Source organism: Aquarana catesbeiana, linkage group LG09 (assembly GCF_042186555.1).
Source record: "Aquarana catesbeiana isolate 2022-GZ linkage group LG09, ASM4218655v1, whole genome shotgun sequence".
Classification (NCBI taxonomy): Eukaryota; Metazoa; Chordata; class Amphibia; order Anura; family Ranidae; genus Aquarana; species Aquarana catesbeiana.
In genome coordinates this window covers 291,296,931-291,319,336 of record NC_133332.1, presented here as the reverse complement: position 1 = coordinate 291,319,336, position 22,406 = coordinate 291,296,931, and the positions used below count along the sequence as shown (strand labels likewise).

General features: G+C 45.6%; 2 protein-coding genes across 3 annotated transcripts in view; one reads left to right on the top strand and one right to left on the bottom strand.

Moving 5' to 3' along the window:
- Positions 1–916: 916 nt before the first annotated feature.
- On the bottom strand, positions 917–21,484 carry NAIF1 (nuclear apoptosis inducing factor 1). The gene is made up of 2 exons (XM_073600410.1): positions 20,914–21,484; positions 917–1,794 (listed from the first exon to the last, which is right to left on the bottom strand). The coding sequence occupies exons 1-2, from the start codon at positions 21,353–21,355 to the stop codon at positions 1,319–1,321; spliced, it is 918 nt and encodes a 305-aa protein (XP_073456511.1). The 5' UTR covers positions 21,356–21,484; the 3' UTR covers positions 917–1,318.
- A 401-nt stretch (positions 21,485–21,885) lies between these two features.
- SLC25A25 (solute carrier family 25 member 25) overlaps positions 21,886–22,406 on the top strand; it is a 41,796-nt gene continuing 41,275 nt past the window's right edge. Inside the window, exon 1 of one of the 2 annotated variants that reach the window (XM_073600405.1) lies at positions 21,886–22,298. In XM_073600405.1, coding sequence (XP_073456506.1) covers positions 22,023–22,298 — 276 coding nt within the window. In that variant the 5' untranslated portion in view covers positions 21,886–22,022. The remainder of the gene's footprint in view (positions 22,299–22,406) is intronic. The other variant, XM_073600406.1, reaches the window with a different exon arrangement.

The following is a 22,406-nucleotide window of genomic DNA, read 5'->3' as shown; positions in this document are numbered from 1 at the left end:
ACATTTTGCATAGGCTCCACAGAAACCAAAGCTTCTAACATATGTAGGCGCAGAGGCAGAATTCACATTTACAACCTGACCACCTCAATTTTTTAACTTTGCACATGATGGGTTTTTGTAGCAATAGATTCTCCCTTAAGGTGCACCTATTTTTTTGATCAGGCAGGCCGAAGCAAAAGGTTCCCTTTAGACTTGCCGCCCCACAGCTCTTTATATACCTTCCTTTCACTTCCCTCCACTCCTTTGCTTGTTAGAGTAAAGAGAAATACCTAGTACTTCAGGGTTTTGGGGGGAGAGCATGTGACTCAATCTCCTTCTTCTCATATGACCATGACAACTGACTTCTTTGGTGCCACTGCCATCACATGGGGCAGAGGAAGCAAAGTTAAGGTAAGTATGAGCAACTGCTTTAAAGTGAGCCTATTACTTTGTCCTGTATGAGCACTTTAAATGCAGATCAGTAGTTAAAAAATGTAAAACATTTTTCAGTTCCGATGAATTTTTCAACAAATATGAACACCTTTACTGCCTTCTTTGTTAGGGGAAATTGAAGTAAAAGCACCCTGGGGGAAGAAGCTTTATAGTCACCTTTCTGGCAGGCCGTGAATGCCCTCTCGAGGATCTCTGTGTGACGCTGCTATCAAATACCTCCTGCATTAGACAGGTTGTCCTCCACCCTGTGCTGTGGTCCCGATGACCACTATGGACACAAGGGGAACCACAGTGCCAAGTGAAAGACATATTATGGCACATGAAAATCTCCCTCTACTCCTATGTGACAACGATGGCATCTGAGCAACTAAAAACCTTTTTTGTTTAAGTTTTTGATAAAATGGGGAAGGGTTAAAACTCTATCAGGTTTTTTTTTTTTTTTTTTTATGCCTCTATTCTATTGGGGAGGTTTTCTTTTAATTCCTGTCCTGCAGACATAAAAGGAGGTGATAAGAAATTCTACAACATGAGAGGAATTGTTCTCTTAAACAGTTGTCACCAGAACAGGTTGGAACACCTCTTCTTCAGATACAACTCTAAAACTTTGGATTTCCTTTAACTTTCTGTCTTGGTGACTACATTCACCAGGACAAATATAGAGGGTGAATCTAGCTAAAAGGGACACGGACAGCAATTTAAATTGACAGGGGTTCTAGTCCTCCCCTACTCTATTCAAATACAGTATATACACTCGTGGCATGTGAACAGGCAAGTATAAAGATTCTCCTTTCACAACGTGCTTTACTTTCATCTTTTGTTTTCATTGGCAACAAGCTCACTTTAGATTCACTAAGGTAATATCTTGCTTTCACAATGACATTACCAGTCATTGACTGATACTGTTTGATGGTCCATTTTGAGTCCCCTGGTCACCAGCTTCATTGGCGGCTGGAGACTCCGTGTTTCGACTTTGTAGTAACTTGCGTACATCTTTAATCATAGGTCGTAATACCTGAATAAGGGCATTCAGGGCCGCCTGAGTTCCCTCCATGGCCTGGGCTTGACGCTCCTGAGCACTAGCTTGGACTTCTTGGGACCGGCGTATCATCTGCAAGATATCATTCTGTTGCTCCAGGTGTTGGGCAATCTCCTTCACGTGCAAGTTCGTCACTCTCTGCTCCTGTAGCAGCCGTGCTGAATTTAGCGCAATTCTGTTCTTTAGTTCTTGAGGTTTTCCCGTAACTTCAGCTGAAGGAGAGATCATTTCTACAGGGGTCTCAGAAGTAACTGTCGTGGGTGTTTCTGTTGTGCAATACTCCACCACATTTTCTTCTAAAGTATGGTAGGTGGTCTCTGTGGGGACTGAAAAAGAAATTGATTATACTTACAGATCCTTTGTCCACTACAGTTAAAAAATAAACTAACAGTCTAAATGTTTAGCAGGACATGCCAAGATCTGCAATTTCTATGTGTAAAGGTATTCACAGAAAAAGAGAATGTTTACTCAATTCCTCCCCTTACAGTCAGACAGGGAACCTTCCTGCATTTGTATTTTCCCCCAAATGCCTCCTGCCTAAGGATGCTCAGTAAAACAGTAACTAGGACATTATGGATTTTCAAGACCAGTAGATATTGCTTCACCTAGGGCCGGATTAGGAGCATCATGGACCTTGTGCTGAGGTTTTTCATGGGCCTTTTTATGGAAATGAATAAAATGAAAATGCAAACAATTTTTTGTGAAAACAAATTAAATTATTAGATAGAGAGAGAGGGGGATGAGGGTGAGAAAAAGAGGAAGGGTGAGACAAAAAGTAAGGGTGAAAAAGAGAAAGGGTGAGAGAGAGGGGGTAAGAGTGGGAGGGGTTGCCCTACATGCAATGCATGGGAGTTTACGCGCTCTGTCACATCTGCATGATGTGAATGGAGCCTTACACATATCAAGCATGTAACGGGTATTTATATTGACAGACCCTTCCCTGCCTCTCTGCTAATCTCTGCATCTTTATCCACCTCCTCTCAATACACCTGTGCATTCTTCCCCCTGCTAACCTCTGCTCAAATTTGCACCCAGCCCCCCCTGCACACACCCTCTTTGGTCCGGTTTGCCCTCCAAACTGTAAATCCTTCTCTTTTTATCTCTGGATAACCACCCCCCCCCCCCATCCATCTGCTCACCTTTGCAGTACAGACTGATGGCAGGCTTAGTGACTGTGGCAGGCAGGGCTTGTTACATATACCAAATGTCGGCACTAGGGATGAGCTTCGAGTTCGAGTCGAACTCATGTTCGACTCGAACATCGGCTGTTCGCAAGTTCGCCGAACAGCGAACAATTTGGGGTGTTCGCGGCAAATTCGAATGCCGCGGAACACTCTTTAAAAGTCTATGGGAGAAATCAAAAGTGCTAATTTTAAAGGCTTATATGCAAGTTATTGTCATAAAAAGTGTTTGGGGACCTGGGTCCTGCCCCAGGGGACATGGATCAATGCAAAAAAAAAGTTTTAAAAACGGCCGTTTTTTCAGGAGCAGTGATTTTAATAATGCTTAAAGTCAAACAATAAAAGTGTAATATCCCTTTAAATTTCGTAGCTGGGGGGTGTCTATAGTATGCCTGTAAAGGGGCGCATGTTTCCTGTGTTTAGAACAGTCTGACAGCAAAATGACATTTCAAAAGAAAAAACCCATTTAAAACTACTCGCGGCTATTAATGAATTGCCGGTCCGACAATACACATAGAAGTTCATTGATAAAAATAGCATGGGAATTCCCCACAGGGGAACCCCGAACCAAAATTAAAATAAAAAAATGACGTGGGGGTCCCCCTAAATTCCATACCAGGCCCTTCAGGTCTGGTATGGATATTAAGGGGAACCCCGGCCAAAATTTTAAAAAAAAAATGACGTGGGGGTCCCCCTAAATTCCATACCAGACCCTTCAGGTCTGGTATGGATTTTAAGGGGAACCCCGCGCCAAAAAAAAAAAAAAAAAAGGCGTGGGGTCCCCCCAAAAATCCATACCAGACCCTTATCCGAGCACGCAACCTGGCAGGCCGCAGGAAAAGAGGGGGGGGGACGAGAGTGCGCCCCCCCTCTCCTGAACCGTACCAGGCCACATGCCCTCAACATTGGGAGGGTGCTTTGGGGTAGCCCCCCAAAACACCTTGTCCCCATGTTGATGAGGACAAGGGCATCATCCCCACAACCCTGGCCGGTGGTTGTGGGGGTCTGCGGGCGGGGGCTTATCGGAATCTGGAAGCCCCCTTTAACAAGGGGACCCCCAGATCCCGGCCCCCCCTCCGTGTGAAATGGTAAGGGGGTACTTACCCCTACCATTTCACAAAAAAACTGTCAAAAATGACAAGAGACAGTTTTTGACAATTCCTTTATTTAAACGCTTCTTCTTTCTTCTATCCTCCTTCATCTTCTTCTGGTTCTTCCTCCGGTGTTCTCGTCCAGCATCTCCTCCGCGGGGTCTTCTATCTTCTTCTCCTCGGGCCGCTCCGCACCCATGGCATGGGGGGAGGCTCCCGCTCTTCATCTTCTTCTCTTATTCATTTTCTTCTCCGGGCCGCTCCGCATCCATGCTGGCATGGAGGGAGGCTCCCGCCGTGTGACGGCGTCTCCTCGTCTGACGGTTCTTAAATAACGGGGGGCGGGGCCACCCGGTGACCCCGCCCCCTCTGACGCACGGGACATGACGGGACTTCCCTGTGGCATTCCCCGTGACGTCACAGGGAAGTCCCGTCAAGTCACCATGCATCAGAGGGGGCGGGGTCACCGGGTGGCCCCGCCCCCGTTATTTAAGAACCGTCAGACGAGGAGACGCCGTCACACAACAGGAGCCTCCCTCCATGCCAGCATGGATGCGGAGTGGCCCGGAGAAGAAAATGAAGAAGAGAAGAAGATGATGAAGATGAAGAGAAGAGCGGGAGCCTCCCCCCATGCCATGGGTGCGGAGCGGCTAGAGGAGAAGAAGATAGAAGATGCCGCGGAGGAGATGCTGGACGAGAACGCCGGAGGAAGAACCAGAAGAAGAAGATGAAGGAAGATAGAAGAAAAAAGAAGCATTTAAATAAAGGAATTGTCAAAAACTGTCTCGTGTCATTTTTAACATTTTTGACAGTTTTTTAGTGAAATGGTAGGGGTAAGTACCCCCTTACCATTTCACACAGGGGGAGGGCCGGGATCTGGGGGTCCCCTTGTTAAAGGGGGCTTCCAGATTCCGATAAGCCCCCCCGCCCGCAGACCCCCCACAACCACCGGCCAGGGTTGTGGGGATGAGGCCCTTGTCCTCATCAACATGGGGACAAGGTGTTTTGGGGGGCTACCCCAAAGCACCCTCCCATTGAGGGCATGTGGCCTGGTACGGTTCAGGGGGGGGGGCGCTCTCTCGTCCCCCCCTCTTTTCCTGCGGCCTGCCAGGTTGCGTGCTCGGATAAGGGTCTGGTATGGATTTTTGGGGGGACCCCGCGCCGTTTCGGTTTTTTTTTTGGCACGGGGTTCCCCTTAAAATCCATACCAGACCTGAAGGGTCTGGTATGGAATTTAGGGGGACCCCCACGTCATTTTTTTTTTATTTTGGCTGGGGTTCACCTTAATATCCATACCAGACCTGAAGGGCCTGGTATGGAATTTAGGGGGACCCCCACGTCATTTTTTTTTTTTTAATTTTGGTTCGGGGTTCCCCTGCGGGGAATTCCCATGCCGTTTTTATCAATGATCTTCTATGTGTATTGTCGGACTGGCAATGCAATAGCCGCGAGTAGTTTTAAATGGGTTTTTTCCTTCGAAATGTCATTTTGCTGTCAGACTGTTCTAAACACAAGAAACATGCGCCCCTTTACAGGCATACTATAGACACCCCCCAGCTACGAAATTTAAAGGGATATTACACTTTTATTGTTTGACTTTAAGCATTATTAAAATCACTGCTCCTGAAAAAACGTCCGTTTTTGAAAAACTTTTTTTTGCATTGATCCATGTCCCCTGGGGCAGGACCCAGGTCCCCAAACACTTTTTATGACAATAACTTGCATATAAGCCTTTAAAATTAGCACTTTTGATTATTCATGTTCGTGTCCCATAGACTTTAACGGTGTTCGCGTGTTCGAATGAACTTTTTTCCTGTTCGCATGTTCTGGTGCGAACCGAACAGGGGGGTGTTCGGCTCATCCCTAGTCGGCGCCATACACCAAAGGGGATGGTGGACCAGGGCTCAGGGAGTTTGGCATACCTATGAATGCTCTAACAATTTACATATTAATGCCACCGTAATTTACATATCAATCGTGTACACTGCACACACAGCAGGGCTGGGCAGCATTAGTGACTTACTCACACCACTGGGCTGGGCCTATGTTAAGGAAGGGGCCAGGACCTGCAGCTCCAATTGCCCCTATGTTAAGCCTGGCTGCACCCTAAGATGCTTGCCTAGAGCCTTTCCTTTGTCTTATTCATCGGTGCCTGAAGCCTTTCCTCTGCCATCTCTATAGGCACCAGCAGCCTTCTCTCTGCCCTCTCTATTCTTTTTCTCCCTCCCCTACCCCATCTCCTCCACCCCCCCCCCCCCCCCCCATCACACCCGTCGCCCATTTGAACGCTATCTGACAGTATATGACTTTTTGTGACATGTTTTTGAAGTAATGCTTTCAGGGTAATGCAGCGTCATGCATGATGTGATGTTTCGGGGTATTATTGCTCTGCACAACACATCAGGCATCATACCGCAGGATGAATGTAATTTATTTGTATGCTTGGAAATGTATTGTTATGTAGTGTATTTATGCGCTGCGTCGCAGTACAGAGATGGAATGTACCCTGTTGAAGTATTTGTTTTTTTGTATATTTTCTTGCAAAATAAAGTATACATTTTCAATCTGCCCTCTCTATCGGCACCTACAGTCTTCCCTTTCCCCCTTGCATAGCCACCTGCAGCCTTCCCTCTGCCTTCTACATAGACACATGCAGCTTTCTCTCTGCCCTCTCCATAGGCACCTGCAGGCTTCTTTCTGCCCTCTTTATAGCCACCCTCTTTATAGGCGGGAGGAAATATTATGAGCTTGGTTTAGGATAGATTGAGTTTGAGGAAGTGGTGTGACATCCGGTCGGATATGTCTGTTAGTATATCAGTAATACATGAGGAAACTGATGGGTTGAGTTGAGTGGTAGAGAGATAGATTTGGGTGTCATCAGCATAAAAATGGTATTGGAAGCCATGGGTGGTTATCAGCTGACCCAGGGAGGAGGTATAGGATCGAGAATAGGAGATGTCCAAAGACAAAACCTAGGAGGACCAGGCGTAGGAGAGGAGGAAGTAGAGTTGTAAGTGACACTGAAGGTGCGGTGAGATAGGTAAGATTCGAACCAACGGAGAGCAGTTATGAAGATCAAGGAAATTTAGTTTTTTGAGGCAGTGGGGATGGTCAACTGTATTAAAAACAGCAGAGAGGTCCAGGAATAGGAGTACAGAATAGTGACCATTGGTTTTAGCTTTGTTAGTAATTAATTTGTTAGTTTTAGGAGAACAGTTTCTGTTGAGTGTTGCAGGTGAAATCCAGACTGAAGGGGATCAAGAAGGTTATTCTCGATGAGGTGGCAGCTCAGCCGGTTGAAGACTAGACATTCAAGGAGTTTGGAGGTAAAAGGGAGTAAGGAGATGGGTCGTTAAGATTGGTGGAGTCCAGTGAGGCCTTTTTAGGTATGGAGGTGACTAGTGCATGTTTTAGAGCTTTGGGGAAGATGACAGTAGAGAGGGAGAGATTGAAGATATGAGTTAAAGAGTGTAGGATAGAGGCAGGGAGTGACCATAATATTTGCGAGGAACAGGGTCCAGGGGGGAGGTGGTTAGGTGGGTGTTAGAAAATAGTTTAGCTAAGCATCTTATGCCCTTCAACACACCTTTACATAGGTGTTGTCTGCCCTGCCCCAGTCCTCATGAACTCCTATTCAAAGATGTTTGCTACCTCACTAACACCTCTCCAGAGGTATTTTCATACCATCACTCTCCATACCCATTTGGCTGGACATATTTTGTGTTTGGGACGCACACCAAGAGTGAAAAACTGTTCAAACCATTCAGAACTTGCCACCATTATTTTCCTGCTGAGGTGGATGGGATATAATGTAAAGCTATTATATTGTTTATAACCCCTGATTTTTAAATAAGCTAACCTTGTTCCAAGAAACACATAAGAACCTTTACTTGGGGGTGATTATTCTTTGCTGTTTATGTGATGGTATATTACACTGGTCATTGTGCATAGCTGTTACAAATTAACCACCTCCATAACGGGCTAATTCTGGCACTCCTCTCCTACAGGTAAAAATCATAATTTTTTTTGTTAGAAAATTACTCAGAGCCCCCAAACATTATATATGTTTTTTAGCAGAGATCCTAGGGAATAAAATGGCGGTCATTGCAACTTTTTATGTCACATGGTAATTTTGCAGCAGTTTTTCAAACACTTTTTTTTGGGGGAAAAAAAACTGTTTCATGAATTAATAATCAAAACACTAACATTATTCCATTTTATTTATATAATGTGAAAGATAATGTTACGCCGAGTAAATAGATTCCAAACAAGTCACGCTTTAAAATTGCGCACACTCGTGGAATTGCGCCAAACTTCAGTACTTAAAAATCTCCATAGGTAACGCTTTGAATTTTTTTTACAGGTTACTGGTTTGGAGTTACAGAGGAGGCCTTGGGCTAGAATTGATTGCTGCTTCATGTGTTTTTAATATTTTTAAAGAATGCATTCAAAAATGTAATAACATTGATATAAACATTGCAATGTTAATACTTTGAGATACAGTATATTTTAATTATTTAAAGTTCCCCCTTTTTTCTTGTATTGGTATATAATATAGTGGCTATAGGCGAGATGGCACTCTTGGCTTCTAGCCTACTGTTCCCTCAAGATAAGCAGCTTCCTTGTCTGTAAAAGATATGAAGGTTTGCTTGCACTGTGTGGACATCTCTCTGCATAAGTCCTTCAGACATAGAAATAAAGGGGTCAGGAGCCTGGTCCCCAGCCATGTCTCACCAAGAGAAAGAAGGGGCAAATGGACTATCTCGGTACAATACAATTATTATTATTATTATTATTATTATTAAGGATTTATATAGCGCCAACAGTTTACGCAGCGCTTTACAATATAAAAGGGAGACAATACAGTTATAATATAATACAATACAATACAATAGGATTAAGAGGGCCCTGCTCAGAAGAGCTTACAATCTAATAGATAAGGGTAGATTCACATGTGTGAACAATTGTATAGACATAGAAGTTGGTAGACAGATAAATCTGTTCCATCTTCCTAAGACTGAAGGACAAGCTTTGGATGGACTGTCTTTTTAAAACTGTCAATTACTATTATTTGGTATAGTTTTGATTACAACTCTCATAAAAATATTTTAACTATTGATTTATCAAAGCTGAACTCCTGAAAAACGTTCATCTAAATAAACACCAGGTGCATTAGCAAACCCAGATGCTACCTTGAAAAATAGCAGTGACATCATCACCGTGCTGTACACAATCTGTACAGAGTGCAGAGCTGTAGGCGAGGCCTAGCAGGCTCCACCCACTACCGGCTGCCTGCAGAAACTTACAGGAAGGGGCGGAGACAAGACCAGTCACCCTGCACATGGAGAGATAGCAGCAGTGACCGGTCTGTATTACAGGAAGCTCCTTCACAAAGGTAAAGTTTCACACTGAATTAATGCATAGATCTGGAAGAAATACACAAAGCAAACAAAGATTCAAGGAAGAATACACATGGTGAATGTATTTGGATAGAATTTTCTTCTCCTGGAGTTCAGCTTTAAATCTTATGATTTAGGAAACAAATAATATCTGTCCACTTATTTATCTTTGCTTTATAAAAGCATGATAATAAGATTTGGACCTAAAAGCCACTCTGTGGTTTAACAGCTGCTGCCCTATCAATTGACTGAAAGCACAGTCGTCCCCACCCCTTTTCCTGACTGGCCGGGCTGCATGCTCGGATAAGGGGCTGGTATGGACCCGGGGGTTTTTTTTCGGCGTAGGCGGTTCCCCTTAAAATCCATACCAGACCCGAGGGCCTGGTATGCTCCTGGCGGGGGAACCCATGCCGTTTTTTTATTTAAAATTTGGCGCAGAGTTCCCCCTCAAGATCATCTGAGCACAAGTCGCATGCCAAAGTCGGATCAAGAAAGACGGCGATCCGACTTTGATCCGACTTCAATGATAGTCATTGGGTTGAAGTAGGATCAAAGTCGGACCAAAGTAGCACAGGGAGCAATTTCAAAGTTGGACCGACTTGTGTCGGACCAGTTAGGACGGCTCCCATAGGGAAACATTGATTTTCAAACGTCATGTGACATGAGCTCCCAATTTCGGAGGGTTTGTTGCACTAGTGTGAACCCGGCCTAAAACCTGGAAGCTGATTGGTTACTATGCACAGCTGCACCAGTTTTAGTATATCTCATCCAATGTACGTATGATTTTCTCATACCTGATGGGCCACTGTGGATGTTGACAACCATTATAGTAGTTGGTGCTACTACAGTGATTACTGCAATCTTCCAGGTCCTGCTCAGACTCTGTGCAAGTGGCTTCCCCTCTGCACACTGACCACAGAGGGTCGATCACTTAGCACTGCTGCCATTTATAGAATGACTTGTATTTTTTCAGTGGTGTACACCGATTGGATGAGGTGCAGGTTGTTACAACACTGCCCCTTCTCTACACCCCATCCAATTACAGAAAGCCTTGAATTCACTGAAAAAATACAAGGCATTCTATGAATGTCATCAGTGTCAGTGTGCAAGGGAAAGCCGCTTGCATAGCCTTTCTCTAATTGGATGAGGTGGAGGGAATGGGCAGTGACATCATGATCTGTACCTCATCCAATCAAAAAATGCCTTGTACTTATTAGGGTTGTCCCGATACCGATACTAGTATCGGTATCGGCACCGATACCGAGCATTTGCCCAAGTACTTGTACTCGGGCAAATGCTCCCAATGCCTCCCCCGATACCTGAACTGTCAGCTGTGATCGGCGCGTGGGGGAGTTACAAGATTCTCCCCCGGCGGCTTTCACCAGCTTTAGTGACAGACAGCGGTGATCGCTCACAGCTGACTGTCACTGCATCCTCCTCCGTGCCCCCTCCTTTCCTCTGTCCCTCTCAGCTGTCCCCCTCCGTTCTGCTCTTATCTGTCCCCTCCGTTCTGCTCTTATCTGTCCCGTCCGTTCTCCCCCTCAGTTCCTCCGTCCCCCTCCTCCTTCCTTTGTGTATGGATAGAGTCAGCTGACTCTGTCCATTCACATAACTGAAACATTGTAATCTCCTGTGATTACGATGTGTCAGTTTATGAATGGAGAGAAGCTGCGGTCTTCTCTCCATTCATTGTCAGTGCAGCTGACGCTGCAGAGAAAGGGACTGGGGAATCTCTATCCTCTGTCTCTTTCTCTGTCTCAAGGGGGAGATATCAGAGGTCTGTTAAGACCCCTGATATCTCACCAAAGCCCCCCAAAAGGGCTGATTAAAAAAAAAAAAAAAAAAAAAAAAACAATAAAGAATAAAAGAAATATTATTCTAAAAAATAAAAATTGTAAAAAAAAAAAAAAAATAACACACACATACAACGTTCACCCCCTCCCCCCCCCCAAAAAAAGCAAGCACTGTTAAAAAAAAAAAAAAAATGAAAAAAAAAAACACTGTCACGTGACATTAAAAAAAAAGTATCGGTAATCGGTATCGGCGAGTACTTGAAAAAAAGTATCGGTACTTGTACTCGGTCCTAAAAAAGTGGTATCGGGACAACCCTAGTACTTATGGAAAAAAAAAATATTTTTCCTATAACCTTAATCGATAAAATCCATTTCTTGGAGTACATCACACAGAGACACAGAGCAGGTTATAATCATTACTATCTGGGTTATGTTCCACCTATAGGTGAGTGGACAGGCAGGTCAATTAAACAGGAAGTCCTCCCCTCTATAACTCCTCCTATACAGGAAGTACCTCAGTTTTGTAGCAAGCAATAAATTCCCAGAAAGAGGGGAGGGACCTCTGTGTCCTGTGATGTACTCCAAGAAATGGATTTTACAGGTAAGTATGTAGGAAAATCCAATTTTCTTTATCAATCATCACAGGACACAGAGCAGGTTATAACAATTACTATCTGGGACGTCCCGAAGCAAAACACTTGAGGGGAGGGAGAAACAATAACAGAAACCGTCACCCGAGAAGGACCTATTCTGCCGCTCGTAACATACTGCGGCCAAAGGCAGTATCCTTTGTGGCTCTGACATCCACCTGGTAAAACCCTGTAAATGTATGAACCAAAAACCATGTAGCAACCTTGCAAACCTGAGCCCCTGATGGCAGATAGCCCAAGATGCCCCCACACACCTGGTAGAGCGCGCTCTCACCAGAAAGAGTGGGACCTTGCCCTTTCAAACCATAGGCTTGAATGATTAACTGGCTGATCCAATGAGAAAAATTTTGACCTGGATGCCGCCTGCCCTTCCTGGGCTCTTCTGGCAGCACAAACCAGGATTCCTGACCTGCGCTGACAACTGAAGTAAATTCTGACCACCTGAACCATTTCCACAGTATGTAGCAATCTTTCCCCTGACGACTGTGGATTAGGAAAAGAAAAAGAAAGGCAAGACACTGTACTGATTCAAGTTACATAGTTAGTCAGGTTGAAAAAAAGACACAAATCCATCTAGTGAAAACTAGAAACCACGCTAGGCAAGAAAGCTGGATGAGGACGCAACATCACCTTATCATGATGCAAGACCAAGAATGGCTCCTTACATGAAAGGGCTGCCAGCTCTGACACTCTTCTTGCTAAAGTGATATCAATCAAAAAAGCCACCTTCCGAGTCAAAGGACTAACAGAGTTTCTCGAATTGATTCAAAAGGTGGCTTCTGCAAGGACAGTCAAGACCAAGCTCAAGTCCCAAGGACACAAGGGTGGCCTGAGAGGCAGGGCTGTCTGCGTTACACCCTGCATGAAGTACGAAAGGAGTAAGAAACAACGGTCTTCAGAAGAAAATGGATAGAGACGAAATCTGACCCCTATTGATACATATAGCCAATCTTATTTCCTCTCCTGATTGGAGAAATGAAAAAAATCTCCCACTCACATATTTCCACAGGTGCCACTTCCTGGCTTCACACCAGGCATATAAGATTTCCAAGTTCTGTAATAGAAGCTCCCTGAAGTCGGCTTCCTGGCGCACGGAGATAACAGGACCCAAGACCATAGGTCTGGCTGGACCGGAAGTGTCCAAGGAGCGCCCCCCTGCAAGATTCATTATGTCGGTGTATCAAGCCCTCCGAGGCTGGGCCAGGTAACACTATTATCAGTGTTACCATCTCCTGGATTCTTCGCAAAAGAAGTGTAAAATCAGGGGGAAGGCATAGATTAGGGAGAAGGGGTTACCAGTGCATCTACCCACTATTGCTAGTGCGACTCTCATACCGGACCCAACCTGTCCAATTTGTTATAGAACCTGATATCCAGTAGATCCACCTGCAGAGTTCCCCAATGCTGGCAGATTGCAGAGAACGTCTCGAGATGCAAGGACCACTGTTCCAGTATTAGTCGCTGATGACTGGGAAACCCCCCTACCAGTTTCTATACCTGGAATATGTACTGGCGACAGAAGGCACATGCACAGACAGAATGTGGTTCACCTTCCTGAGGCGCTCGATTCTTGGTGCCCCCCTGGTGGTTGATATATGCCACTGCATAAAAGTTGATCCAGGGAAAATCCGATTGCCTCTCGGGGGATTACAAAGGAATTTTTTTCCTCTGCTGTAGCAAATTGGATCATGCTTTGCTGGGGTTTTTTTGTGTATATGGGATTGTATGATTTTTTTATTGGTTGAACTAGATGGACTTGTGTCTTATTTCAACCTAACTATGTAACTATGACACTGACTTCAAACCTGTGCAACTGATTAGTTTAATAATCCAGAACAAGGTGTACCGCCTGAAGTTCCAAGATATTGACAGGCAGTATTGTCTGCTGTGGAGACCAAGTCCCCTGTACTGTAGCCACCTCAAATCCAGCCCCCCCAACTGGAAAAACTGGCATCAGCGGTTATCTTCCATATCATTGGAAGGAAAAAATTCCCCCTTCTCCAGATTCCAAACAATCAACCACCAATTCGAACTCTGCAATACTCTGGGGACAGAGCCTTCCGGCAATCCAATGCTTGGACCTCCATGTTCCAAACAGAGAGAATGTTCCTCTACAAAAGACCTGGAGTAGATCTGCACATAGGGAATTGCTTCAACATACAGTGGGGACGGAAAGTATTACATTTTAAATTAAATTTTTCACTCTTTGTTATATTGCAGCCATTTGCTAAAATCATTTAAGTTCATTTTTTTTCCTCATTAATGTACACACAGCACCCCATATTGACAGAAAAACACAGAATTGTGGACATTTTTGCAGATTTATTAAAAAAGAAAAACTGAAATATCACATGGTTCTAAGTATTCAGACCCTTTTCTGTGACACTCATATATTTAACTCAGGTGCTGTCCATTTCTTCTGATCATCCTTGAGATGGTTCTACACCTTCATTTGAGTCCAGCTGTGTTTGATTATACTGATTGGACTTGATTAGGAAAGCCACACACCTGTCTATATAAGACCTTACAGCTCACAGTGCATGTCAGAGCAAATGAGAATCATGAGGTCAAAGGAACTGCCTGAAGAGCTCAGAGACAGAATTGTGGCAAGGCACAGATCTAGCCAAGGTTACAAAAAAATTTCTGCTGCACTTAAGGTTCCTAAGAGCACAGTGGCCTCCATAATCCTTAAATGAAAATTGTTTGGGACAACCAGAACCCTTCCTAGAGATGGCCGTCCGGCCAAACTGAGCTATCGGGGGAGAAGAGCCTTGGTGAGAGAGGTAAAGAAGAACCCAAAGATCACTGTGGCTGAGCTCCAGAAATGCAGTCGAGAGATGGGAGAAATTTGTAGAAAGTCAATCATCACTGCAACCCTCCACCAGTTGGGGCTTTATGGCAGAGTGGACCGACGGAAGCCTCTCCTCAGTGCAAGACACATGAAAGCCTGCATGGAGTTTGCTAAAAAAAAAAAAAACACCTGAAGGACTCCAAGATGGTGAGAAATAAGATTCTCTGGTCTGATGAGACCAAGATAGAACTTTTTGGCCTTAAGTCTAAGCGGTATGTGCGGAGAAAACCAGGCACTGCTCATCACCTGTCCAATACAATCCCAACAGTGAAGCATGGTGGTGGCAGCATTATGCTATGGGGGTGTTTTTCAGCTGCAGGGACAGGACGACTGGTTGCAATCGAGGGAAAGATGAATGCGGCCAAGTACAGGGATATCCTGGAAGAAAACCTTCTCCAGAGTGCTCAGGACCTCAGACTGGGACGAAGGTTTACCTTCCAACAAGACAATGACCCTAAGCACACAACTAAAATAAGGAAGGAGTGGCTTCACAACAACTCCATGACTGTTCTTGAATGGCCCAGCCAGAGCCCTGACTTAAACCCAATTGAGCATTTCTGGAGAGACCTAAAAATGGCTGTCCACCAACGTTTACCATCCAAACTGACAGAACTGGAAAGGATCTGCAAGGAGGAATGGCAGAGGATCCCCAAATCCAGGTGTGAAAAACTTGTTGCATCTTTCCCAAAAAGACTCATGGCTGTATTAGATCATAAGGGTGCTTCTACTAAATACTGAGCAAAGGGTCTGAATACTTAGGACCATGTGATATTTCAGTTTTTCTTTTTTAATAAATCTGCAAAAATTTCAACAATTCTGTGTTTTTCTGTCAATATGGGGTGCTGTGTGTACATTAATGAGGAAAAAAATGAACTTTTAGCAAATGGCTGCAATATAACAAAGAGTGAAAATGTAAGGGTGTCTGAATACTTTCCGTCCCCACTGTAGATATTTCCTCCTGCAGAGATCGAGATATTTCACTTTGCGTCATTGATAAATATGGACACCCGAAATCTACCTCTTGCAGAGAGGCCAGCACTGATCGGACTGACCCCCATGTTACAAGAAGGATGAGTAGAAACGTGTCTAGTGCCTTGAGATCTAAGATAGACCTCCTGTCTAGCGGTCGACCGATATATTGGCCGATATTTGGCTTTTTTTACTCAATCGGCATACTTCAGCGGGACTTGCAAATGACTTCTGTAATAGAAGTCAATTGCAAGTTGTCTGAAGTTTTCTTCTCTCCTCCCTGGGCAGCCTGCCAAATCTGATAAAAAGATACATTTGTATCTCTTTGGGTTCTTTTATCAATAGACTGAACTCAGTGTGTAGAATTTCTCAGTTTAACCATTTAAAGACTAAATCTTTTTTGACATTTGTTGCTTACAAGTAAAAATCCGGTATTTTCTGCTAGAAAATCACTTGGAACCCCCAAACATTATATATATATTTTTTAGCAGAGACCCTAGGGAATAAAATAGCGGTTGTTGCAATATTTTATGTCACACGGTATTTGCGCAGCGGTCTTTCAAACGCAATTTTTTTTTTAAAAATACACTAATTAAAAAAAAAAAAAAAATAAGCAGTAAAGTTAGCCCATTTTTTTTCGTCCAAAAGTTTTGATTACCTGTTTTTGTGTATTTAATATTTAAGATATCGTTATTTTTTTTGTAATCTAAATTATACACACAAGTGAACTGATTGGAGGTTTGTTTTGTTCAATAAATGTTTAAATTTAAAAAAATTTCTGTATCACTGATTACTTAAGGTTACTTTCACACTGGAGCAGGCATGCGTTGACGGTAAAACGCTGTTAGTTTTAGCGGCGCTTTACCGTCATTTTAGCGGCGCTATTCGGCCAGCTAGCGGCCGAGGAAGGGGTTAAATGAGCCCCTGAAGTGCTGCTGCCGAAACGCTTTGCAGGCGCTTCAGCAGCGGTGCGCATTCATTTCAATGGGCAGGAGTGGTGGAGGAGTGGTATACACTGCTCCAAAGATGCCGCATGCAGGACTTTTTTTTTACATCCTGCCAGCGCATCGCCTCAGTGTGAAAGCACTCGGCATATCACACTGAGACTGTAGGGAAGCCGTTTCACAGGCACTTTACAGGTGCTATTTTTAGCCCAAAAGCGCCTAAAAAAACGCCCCAGCGTGAAAGGGGTCTAACTGTTAGACTTTATGAGATGAAGGGGGGAAAAAAAAAAAAAATCAGCCTAATATATCAGCCCAAAAAAATCGGCATCATATATCGGCCATCGGCCACCGCGATTTCTAAATATCGGCATCGGCCAGAGAAAAACCCATATCGGTCGACCTCTACTCCTGTCCCCATTTGTTTTTGTGGCCGCTACCGATTGAGTGTTTACAATAATGAGCCCACAACTTCTGCCCCAAGTGCCAATGCAAGGCAAAAGTCTGATGACTCTGTGGCAGACCAAGGTCCCAATAGGTGTACTTAACCTACCAGGTTCCCGCTGGCTAAAGACGGAGCGAACCCCCTCAGAGACTGCCCTTAGCCAGCATGTGTTCCCAACATGAGATCAGGCAGTTAACACAGGGCCTCTCAACTCCAACCTCCTGCTCCAGCGTTGGCCTAAGACAATGTAAAATCTTCAAGAGTAAATCTACACAATTAAAATAAAAATAAAAGTCTATTCAAATTCTTACACAAGTATATCTATAGGCAAAACCTTTTTCTGGTTTTGTGTAGAATGTAGGGGGATTAGAACACCTGTCAGGTTTTTATCGCTGCGTCCCCTTTAGGGAGATTCACCTTCTCCATTTGTCCTGGAGACCATTATCATCGAAAGAGAAAGAAAATCCCAAATCTTGGGTTGTCACCAGAACAGCAATAGAGGGGAAATCTTCCATTAAGCACACTAGTTCTGGAGACAACCAGGAATCTCCCTGGCTTTGGAGGGATTATCTCTAATTCCTGTTTTGGCAATGGGACAGTAAGTGAAAGGAAATCTCCAGAATAGGATAAGATGGTAAAAATAAAAACCTGACAGGGGTTATAACGTTCCCTTTTTCTATCCAAAATAAATAATAAAAAAAAGGTTTTCCTTCAGTTCTAATTTAAAGTGTTAGTTTACCTTGAGGCTGGGTTCACACTGATGCGAATTGGATGTGAGTTTCCCCGCATCCAATTTGCATGACAGGAGATTGTGACCCACTCTCTATGGAGCCGGTTCACACATCTCTGGGGCGGCTGCGGAGCAGATTGCACAGGGGTCCTGTGCGTCTTTGGCTCCTTTTCAGGGCCAAATTCAGGCAAAAATTTGTCACCGATTTGTCCCTGAAACGGAGAGCAGGGATGCACCGGACCCCTGCTGCGAGCCGCATGTGGCTTAGATGTGAATACAGCCTTACAGAAAAAAAATGTAAAGGTGAACACCGGACACCCTCCCAATTTTTTGGCTCATTAGTCCTATTGGGAGTATCAGCGCTCACATATCTTATTTTTGCACCATAATACTATGCACTGCACAGAAAGAGGCACTTCTGATTTATTTGCAATGATAGACTTATTCCTTCACACTAATACCAACCACGTGAACCACATACACCTGCTACCTCTTTACACTTAATGATTGACTACCAATGATGCTTAAATACTCCCCATACGCATGATTTCCCTATCCCCATGACTAAGCTCTGAAGGGTTGAATGAAACGTGTTGGGGGCGTGGCCTGGTTGGAGTCCAGGCTGGGGTTGCCACTCTATTCACCTCTCTAGGACATCTCAGATCTGCGACTTCCAGGGGCTACCCTTTTATTTCTTAAAAATAAAAAGCTGGCAAAGGTTATAAGGCCTATTCTATCCAAAATGAAAAAAAGGCTTTGCCTTTAGTTCTAATTTAAAGTGTTAGTTCACCTTTACAGAAAAAATGTAAAGGTGAACAATGGACACCCTCCCAATCCCCCCCCCCCCCCTTCCCGCTGTACTTACTTCCACATTGCTGAGCTGTTAGTACCCCCTCCGCAGCCAGTCCAGCGGTCTGGGGATTCGAAACCTCTTCTCTTCTACGTCAGCACCTCCAGGATGGACCAGATGGATTCTGACTGGTCAGCACCGTCACACTCAAGTCACATTGATGGTGCTGAGCAATCAGAATCCATCCGGTCCATCCTGGAAGTGCTGACAGAGTGGAGATAGAACGGAGAGGATTTCATATCGTCGGACTGCTGGAGTGGCTGCGGGGGTGCTGAAAGCTTGACAACCCCAGAGGTAAGTACTGGGGGGACGGGGGACGGGGGGGGGGTGTCCAGTGTTAGTTCACCTTTACATTTTTTCTGAGGCCCCATTCACAAATCCGCATAGCAGTTCTCGTACTGTGTTTTTTTGGGGGGCGTTTTGGAGTGTTTCTACTTGAATGGACTGCCGTATACGTGACAAATGCGCCAAAGAAGCTCCCGAATTTTTTTTTAGAATGGAGCGAGAAGCCTTTTTTGCCACACTTTTTGGTGCGCTTTCAGCTCGTCTGTTATGCGGCAGATGCGCATCTGCTACCCGCACTTGGAGTGCCATTACCTTTTAATAGCAATGCAAGTGCAATGTGGGTTTGCAGCGCATTTTCAAAATGGGTGTCAACGCGCGCTTTTCCTGTGCAGTTTACTGTGTGTTCGGAACCATGCAGCTCTGAATGGTGCCTGAGGGCCAGTTCCTGTCCGAATGCACAGTTCGCACTGCGATCTGATCTGGTGGTGTCATTAACTTTGGATTGACACTTCCAGTGGTTTGCATCGGGCAGTGTGAACCGCCGGTGATTCAGGTGTGATGTGGGAACCGGCACTGGATTTGCAGGGTTTCCGCATTGCACCAGTGTGAACCGAGCCTTAAAGCGGAGATCCACCCAAAAATGAAACTTACGCTTTTCCAGCTCCTCCCCCTCTCCGGTGTCACATTTGGCACCTTTCAGGGAGGAGGGGAGAGCAGATACCTGTCTAATACAGGTATTTTGCTCCCTCTTCCAGGCATAGATAGCCGAGCCACCCGCGGGTATCTACGCCACTCCCCCCCCCGCTGTATTCTGGGAGACACACGGGTCCCAGAAGACAGCAGGGACCAGTGGGATTGCAAAATGTGAGTCGCACATGCGCAGTAGGGAACCAGGAAGTGAAGCCGCAAGGCCTCACTTCCTGATTCCCTTACCGAGGATGGCGGCGGCAGCACCTGACAGCCGAGGGATAGACTGACTTCGGGTGCCGACATTGCGGGCGCCCTGGACAGGTAAGTGTCCATATTTTAAAAGACAGCAGCTGTATAAAACGGCGGAACTGCGCTTTAACCACTTGCCAACCGCCGCATGTACATATGCATCTGCAGAATGGCACGGCTGGGCAAATGGGCGTACAGGTATGTCCCTTTGAATTTGCCGCCGTGTGGTCACGTGCGTGCTGCCGCAGTGCAACCCTGCCGGGAGCTCTGTGACTAGGATCGCGGGTCCCACGGACTCGATCGCCCCGGGGATACCCGTGATCGTCTCACGGAGCTGAAGAACGGGGAGATGCTAATGTAAACAAGCATCTCCCCGTTCTGCCTAGTGACACTGTCACTGATCATAGCTCCCTGTGATCGGGAGCTATGATCAATGAAGTGTCATTCGTAGCCCCTTCCCCTAACAGTTAGAATCACTCCCTAGGACACACTTAACCCCTCCCTGCCCCCTAGTGGTTAACCCCTTCACTGCCAGTGTCATTTTTACAGTAATCAGTGCAATTTTATAGCACTGATCGCTGTAAAAATGCCAATGGTCCCAAAAATGTGTAAAAATTGTCCGATGTGTCCGCCATAATGTCGCAGTCATGATAGAAATCGCAGATCGCCGGCATTACTAGTAAAAAAAAAAAAAATTAATAAAAATGAGATAAATCTATCCCCTATTTTGTAGACGCTATAACTTTTGTGCAAACCAATCAATAAACACTTATTGTGATTTTTTTTACCAAAAATATGTAGAAGAATACGTATCGGCCCAAACTGAGGGGAAAAAAAATTGTTTTTTTTATATTTTTGGGGGATATTTATTATAGCGAAAAGTAAAAAATAATGTGTTTTTTTCAAAATTGTCGCTCTATTTTTGTTTATAACGAAAAAAAAATAAAAACCACAGAGGTGATCAAATACCACCAAAAGAGAGCTCTATTTGTGGGAAAAAAAGGACGTCAATTTTGTTTGGGAGCCACGTCGCACGACCGCGCAATTGTCAGTTAAAGCGATGCAGTGCCGAATCGCAAAATGTGCTCTGCTCTTTGGCCAGCCAAATGGTCCGGGGCTGAAGTGGTTAAGGTGAACTAACACTTTAAAGAATGGTCTTAAAATGTGTGCGTCATTTCTTTCCCAAGCTCCATGAATTTAAAGCTGCAAGAGGGTGAAAACAAAGAAGGTTGTAATTATTTCCGCCATTTTTTCTAAGGGTTCTTTTTGTGGCCGGCGCCGTACAGACGCCAGGCCATGTTAATCATCTGTGCCCACTCACTTTGTGCCAGGGTTACGGTGTCGGGTGAACTGATGGAGACTTGTGTGGGTATTTCGGTGGCGCACTCCTGGGCGGGCAGGCTGAGGATGGCGCTTTCCCCCAACAAGTTGCATATGCGTTGTTGCAGAGGGGTGAGCATGACCGGCGGCGTGCCCACGTCCCCCTCGCCTTCCACCGCAGCGCGCGCCTGGGACATCTTCCTGCGCACCTCCGTCTTCAGATCCGACCACTTTTTCTTCACCTCCGCCAACTCGCGGTGGCACGTGCTGATGGCGTTGACGCGCTTCAAGATGTCGTACCAGGTGTTGCTTTTGGTCATCAGGGGCACCCCAGCGTTGTAATGGTTAATCAGGATGTGTTTCTGCTTCTCCATCTCCTCCATGATGATGTCCACTTCTTGCTCCGAGAAATTGGTCTTTCTTTTCTTGGCTGGCGTAGCCATCGCCGCTCCGCCGGTGTCGGGAATAACGCCGCAATACGCAAACTGCGTAAGCCGGGGCGGCACGGAACCTACGCAGCGTAACGGCTTCCAGAATCTGCCTCTTTATCGCGTGTCTACGCAAGCTTGCGGAGGGAGGACGGGGTACCGCCCCCCGCACGTGCGATTGTAACACTGGATTGGCTCATTTCGGAGCCAGTATCAGCTCCGCCCCCCCTTAGGGTTCTAATTGCGTAACAGTCCCGTCAATCACTAATACAGCGCCACCATTGGTCGGTGTTCATTTAAAACGCTAAAAGAAAGCTGCTTTGTGAAAATTAGAAACATTGTAGTTTTACGTCGGATTAATGGTGTTTAATATAAAAACTGCGCGTGGATTTCAAGCTGAGGAATGCTTTGTGTTTTAATTTGAAGTTAAGTTTCCCGCTCAATGCCCGAGCAGCGATTGGTTGTTGAGTGTGTAGCGAGCCAATGGGCTCTGCGGTGTCGTCACATTGGGCGGGGTCTACAGAGCGATGTGGAAGGGGTGTGACGCCGACGTCAGAGGGGGTGTGTGAGGTGACGCGCTTCCTGTCGCCATATACCGGTGTTTGACGAAGAGAGCTGTGAGGTGTTCCGATAGAGACCCCCGACCGACAGACTGAACGCTCTGGATCCCGGTGTCCCGTCTATGGCCCGTCCCCGCTCGCTGGTGTCGCCGCTGCTGAGCGGAGTGTTCTGTCAGTGTGATACATTGGGGGGCGCTGCGCACACCCACGAGGCCCACCCCTCCCCCCTGTCCGCCGACCCGTGCGGGGGGCTCCTGTGCGGGGGGCCCGAGCAAGAGAGACGCCTGCACATCCTCTTCCAGGTGCTCGACGTCAACAAGGACGGCGCCATCTGTGTCAATGACCTGGCCGAGGGCCTCAAGAGGCTCGGGGTACACCGCACCGAACTGGAGCTCAAGGTAAGAGAGCGCTGATTGGCTGAGGAGGGGCGAGGACTACAACTCCCAGCATTCCCTGCGGGCTCACCGCCTACATAGCACCCTGGGGCTTGTAGTCCTGGCCATGTA